The following is a 6,000-nucleotide window of genomic DNA, read 5'->3' as shown; positions in this document are numbered from 1 at the left end:
AGGACTACATAAGCACCAGCTAATATTAACACTATTACGTATTAACTCCTAGGAGGAGAAATTAAGTCTCCCTAGAGGAGTCGAAGAAGCTTTTTCTAAGGAGAGGACATCAGATCTGGGCCTTGAAGGATGTGCAGGAGTTCACTAGGTAAAGAGCAGGGGAAAGGACATTTCAAGGGAAGAAAACAGTCCAAGCAAATGAGCTGACCCATGGAGGAAATCATATGCATTGAAACAAACCAAACCTAACAGCTGAAGCCTAGGTGGGTGGCAGATGAAGCCTGAGGCACCAGTTCTGGCCATTAGTACTACAGTCCACCAAACTAGTCAGTCTTAAGTCAGACCTTGCCCTGATAACTTCCAAGAAATGATACCATATCAGAAACCAACATTTTAGTAGCATTAACAATTTTTCCCCAATGAAGCAAATAAATCCAATTTATACTTACCATTTACTGGGCACTACAGTGCCAAAACACTATGCCATTTACAAAAGGACCTCACTTAATCTTTACCATGTCCCGTGGAATACAGATAACTTCATTTTACACATGAGGAAACAGGCTTTTAAGCAATATTCCCAAGATCACACAGATAGTATATTGGAAAATAAAGTGTTCAGCTGCAAATACAAATAGTGGTTTCTTTCTCCCACTGCCCCCTCCCTGCCACATAAAACAAAGTCTGAAGGTAGGCAGTTTAGTCATCATTAGTTCAGTTATTCAACAATGCCACCAAAACACCTTCCATCTTTCCTCCCCACCATCTTTACAGTATCAGCCACTGGCCCTGAGGTTTATACAGACTCCCATTCCCTACAATGTTTTCTTATTCTTGTCTTAAAGTCCTACCAGTCAGGATTTTCTCAAGCTTTACTTTTTGAAATATTTCAGAGGTCAGCTCAATACAACTCACTAATTTCACAGATGGGGAAATAGAGAGATTTGCCCCTAGCAAACTAGCAGAGTTTATTAATTAGTTAAATGAGCCTGGAATTGAGTGCTCCTTCCATTTAGTGGGGACTGTAAGTTGCCCACCAAAACCTGTCCTCCCATTCCTTCTTGGCACATGGCTTGACTACGTTTCTCAGCCTTCCTGGCAAGGTAGGCATGGCCATTGGACTAAGTCCTTGCCAATGGAAAGTGAGAATGTATGCAGAAGTATCCATGCCACTGAAGGGTCTAGGCCTTCAGGTAGCGGGTCTGCCTCCTCCCTGTTCCTTTTCCCCTTCCCATTAGCTGGGACCAATGATGACCCAGCTTTAAGCACGCAGCCCATGAGGACAATGCTCCAGAGGACGGAGAAGCAACATGATATGAGGAACCTGTGTGCCTGAATCACCATTTGGTGCAGAGCTGCCCCAGTGACCTGAACCGCTCACTTCAGACAGGTCAATTCCCTTCAGAGTTGTTACCTGAGAAAGAATAAACTTCTTTGTTCTTTAAGCCACTGTATCGTTGAGTCTCTTTGTTATAGCAACGTAGCCTTTTACCTGAACTAATGCAAACATGCAGCTTCCTTTGTAAGCATTCAGAGCAGCTTTACAAATAACCAGGTAGCCATCATTTTAGAAAACAGCCTTAACTGCCCAAGTAGGTGGTAATCAAATACTGAAATTCCTGCCAGTGGCTATCCCAAAATTTCTTCATCTTGATTAAAGGGTATTTAACTATTGAAGCAGATCACTTATGTAGAGACCTACTTAGTTTTTATGCTTTCATGCAATTTATTTAACAAATATTTGACTGTTTCTAGGTGCTAGGGATACTAACAAGTCACTGCATTCATAAAAGGTTGATTTCATGCATGTGTGTCTAGCGGGAGGGGGTTGTTAATTTTATTTTCTTTTTGAGCAACACGGTGTTGCTCTGCCACCCAGGCTGGAGTACAGTGGCATGATCATGTTTCACTGTAGCCTCAATCTCCCAGGCTCAAGCCATCCTCCTACCTGAGCCTTCCAAGTAGCTGGGACTATAGGCATGACCCACCATACCGGCCTATCTATCTATCTATCTATCTATCTATCTATCTATCTATCTATCTAATCTATCTTATCTATCTATCTATCTATCTATCTATCTATCTATCTATCTATCTATCTATCTATCTATTTTAAACAGACTGGCTCTCACTACGTTGCCTAGGCTGGTCTCAAACTCCTAGGCTTCAGTGATCCTTCTGTCTCAGCTTCCCAAAGTGTTGGCATTACAGGCGTAAGCCACCACTTCTGGACTGTTGTTTTTTAATGTTATACTGTGTGTTTTGTTTTGTTTTAAGCAAAAAAATCCTATTTGGAACTAAAGAGAGCTAAGAGAGTACAAAAAATTACTCACTGCTAGGAAGGATCAAGCCATATTCCTGGAATACAGATGAGCTGTTGTCTTGCTTAGCCCTAAGAATCAAGCAAAGTATTTTCAAGTCTAAGAATCTAGATCTCTCTTCAGAATCAAAGTACTTTCTACCCACCTACAACAACATTGCCTGAACTGTAAGAAATATCTAAAGCCTAATCAAGATTTTTACTGACAGAAGCAGGTGAACCTAATAGCTCATTGAGTATTGGAATTAATTGCCAAAGCCATTTAGATAGCACTACTGGTGTGACGGACTGGAGGCTCTGGGTACCTGGACTGGAGGGCTCTGCTTGCCTGGAGATTGCTATGGCCAGATGGTACAAAATGGCATTCCTCATTCTTACTCCAGGCTGAGCAAATAGCCCAAAGCTCTATGGTACTTTTCAGCTCTCAAATGAGATTTGGTATGAGATTTAGTAATAGAGTAAGAACGGTGATCTAAGGTTTGTCCTGGCTTTGCCGTGCTCTGTGACTGGAACATCCATATTTTAGGCCTCAGTTTCCCCATCCATACAAGAGATAAAGGATTCTTTCATCTCTACATTTATGACCATCACAAGACAAACTATTTTCCTTCCCTACACTTGACAGCAAAGTCATTCATTGGGGAGCAGGCACAAAAGGGAAATCTACTCAGGGCAGTGCCTCAGCCCAGAGCGCCAGGCAGATTTCTAGTGAGTGTTCTGCCTTTCCCAGGCTCTTTGCTGCTGATAAAGGAATTTCATTTGGTTGAATTTACAATTTCTAAGAATATGAACAGTGGGCTCGACCACAGTGCCTTACACTTAGTAAGTGCTTCATAAATATTAGACACTTTGATTTTTTTTTTGTAAAAAATTCCTGATTTCCAATTGCCATAGAGATAACAATGAGTTCAATGGGAAGTTACTGCTCCAAGTATTTCAGATGGAAGAATTAAAGGCTTTTTAACGTACAATGATTAAAACTAGTTTTTCCTGCTTGTCTACTGAAACTTTTTTAGGCTTTAAAACATATTTAGCAACTTGAACGAAGAATATTTCAGAGAAACTAAAGGTTCTTCCCTACAAACTGCCAGCTTAACACAGTGCTTAAAAGGTTGTCTACCAGCCTCACCTCAATTCCAGCTCTACCACTTGCTAGCTGTACTCCACTGCTGAGCCTTAGTTTCCCCCCAGTTAACAGCAAAGAAAACAGCATTTCCCTCCCAGGGAATGTGAGAAGATAACGTATAAAAAGAACTTAGCACTGCTTGGCTCACAGTAAGTACTCATCTCCACTCCCACTGGGAAGATGTGGCTTCTCACCTTGTTAGCTCCTAAAGTAGTTAATAAACTTCTTTGCCCAGAGAATAAATTTATTTTTGAGATTCAAATGAGTTAAAGGTGGGTGAGGTTCTGGAATTCAGCACTGTTTAAAAAAAGGTCAATCAAGTTAGATAGTTTTTTTACTCTGCCTTCTTCTCTGTGAAGTCTTACATGCATAGGAAACAAAACATTTACCAACAATTGCTTTTCAAGGTCCAGCAGAAATGCTCCTCCTTCCATGATCGCTTCCCTTCCTTCTAAACTGAAATTCTACACAGCTCTTGTGGCCTTTGATACTCTCTTGCCTGGACTGGTGTTTGTGTTCACATGCAATTATTTATAAGCTCCCTGAAGGCAAGAACACATCTCATCTCTGCATTCCCTTTAGCCTAATTCAGGGCCTCTCATATAGTAGATTCTGCACAAACAAAATGTATTTGAATGGGGAGTTAATGCTTAAAGGGCACAAAGTTTGTTTGGAGTGACAAAAAAGTTTTGGAAGTAGATAGTGGTAACGATTGCACAACATTGTGAGTGTAGTCAATGCTGCTGAATTATACACTAAAAATGCTATATGTGATGTTATATATAAATAATAACTATTTAATATTGCTGGCAGCGCAGGTCACTCCAGAAAGAGGGCTTCAACTGGAAGTAATGGATCTCCAATAAAAGACCCTCTCTAGATGTCTTCAAGGACTATAATGTGCTAAATAAACACCTGCTACATAAATGGACAGCATGATCTACGAAGAATGTCAAATTTGAGAAAAAGCTATATCATATTGATAACAGAGCATACTGTGTATAAACTAGACATGGACTTGTATGTCTTTTTAAGGATCAAAGAGGCTCTTGTAAATTTTTTATTTAAACTTCAATAAAAATATAGATTTGTAACTCAATAGAAAGACAGCAGTGATAATAACTCACATATGAGCAGCTTGCAAATTTCAAAGTCTTTGGTCTTCAAGTCCCATGTCACAGCTTCCTCAGTCTGATTCCCTCCTTCTCTGTAGAATTCCGAGAACTAGTTTGCTTCACTTAATCATCTCAGTGGGGATGGTCCTTTCCTGCCATTCACTCAAATCTAGAACTCCCAATATGTGGCTCACAAATACTTCAGTCATCTACAAAAGCATCTGGAAATCAGATAATTTTAGCCAGAGTCAAGGACATAAAACTTCTTTAAAGGGATGCAGTCAGTCCTGGTATTCACCACAAAAAAAGATCCTCATGTATAAAAATGTGGAATCTGTGCCTCTTTTAATAATAGAACCTTTAAGATTCAAAGAAAAAAAAATGCTTTCTTGAACGACATCATTTCCAGACACATCAGCCATACAAGGAGCTGACAAGACCTGCTGTTTCTATTATAGAGAACATGAGACTTTAGAACACGCCACTGAATGAAAGAAAATGGTGGGAGCTTTTCTGCTATGCACAAAATTCTGCATAGCACTCCTCTGCCCAGACTGGGAGACAGACATACCCCTCCCTTCAGAAGTGGATCCCCACCACCTTTCCAAAGGCCACTGGACATGTCTCTTAAATGCTGCATTTCAACTCTTGCTCATTCTGCCCTGAGGATCTCTTCTCTTTAGGTTCTTTGTCATGGTCTGGGGAAATGCTCTGACTTTCTATGGTGTTGGCAGCATCTGAATCCAACCTTCTTCTTCTCTTCAGTTGCTTCAAGTGGGATTTGGATTTTATATGTGCTGATAAGACAAAACCAAATCAAACAAACAAAAAAACTCATTAGAATGCTCTAGAATTAATCTAGAAGCAAGTAAAATTAACTATACAATGCTTTTCTTCAACAATAAATAGCAAGATCAAAACATGTACGGGTATAGCTGCTTAGCATTTTTAAGGGAAGAATAAATTATATGGCCAGCGAGCTGGCAAAAGAGAGTGAGCTACCACATAGCAAGTGCTCCCTGCCAGGTACTTTACATCACCAATCCTCATGGCAGTCTTGTAAGATGGTACTATTCTGCTCATTTTACACAAGGGAAACTGAAGTTCAGAGAGGTCTTACAAAATGTCCAAGGTCACACAGCAGGTAAACTCTTCTACTTAGACCCGTGGCTTCAAAAAGAGATCCCACTTTCCAGATCAGGTCTCTGTAGTATGGGGCTTCCTGTTACAGATACATTTTTAACTTGTAAGGCTGAAAAGTTAGAAATTCAAATCCTCTGTATTGCAGGGCATTGCCTGTTGTCCTTCCTGGTCTGGCATCCCTGTGCCTGGGTCAAAAAGGTCATGTGAACCACTCTCTGGCAAGATTCCTATTCTCTAGGCACACACTGCTCCAGGGATACAGGAAGGTGCATTTATCACTGACAATTTCTTCCGAG

At 40.5% G+C, this 6,000-nt stretch overlaps 1 protein-coding gene across 13 annotated transcripts in view; it reads right to left on the bottom strand.

Moving 5' to 3' along the window:
* Nucleotides 1-1,835: 1,835 nt before the first annotated feature.
* TRIT1 (tRNA isopentenyltransferase 1) overlaps nucleotides 1,836-6,000 on the bottom strand; it is a 52,596-nt gene continuing 48,431 nt past the window's right edge. For 11 of the 13 annotated variants that reach the window (XR_012422058.1, XR_012422059.1, XR_012422060.1 and 8 more), the window contains one exon: nucleotides 4,474-5,358. Coding sequence is in view for 1 of the 13 variants with exons in the window: in XM_045373827.2 (XP_045229762.1) it covers nucleotides 5,189-5,358 (170 nt within the window). In the remaining 12 variants the exon portion in view is untranslated. Of the gene's footprint in view, nucleotides 2,393-4,473; nucleotides 5,359-6,000 lie in introns of those variants that run through there. The other 2 variants (XR_010579538.2, XR_012422050.1) reach the window with 1 other exon arrangement.

The sequence above is a fragment of the Macaca fascicularis genome, chromosome 1 (assembly GCF_037993035.2).
Source record: "Macaca fascicularis isolate 582-1 chromosome 1, T2T-MFA8v1.1".
NCBI classification, from domain to species: Eukaryota; Metazoa; Chordata; class Mammalia; order Primates; family Cercopithecidae; genus Macaca; species Macaca fascicularis.
The sequence above is the reverse complement of the archived record's forward strand: the minus strand, read 5'-3'. Positions and strand labels throughout refer to the sequence as shown.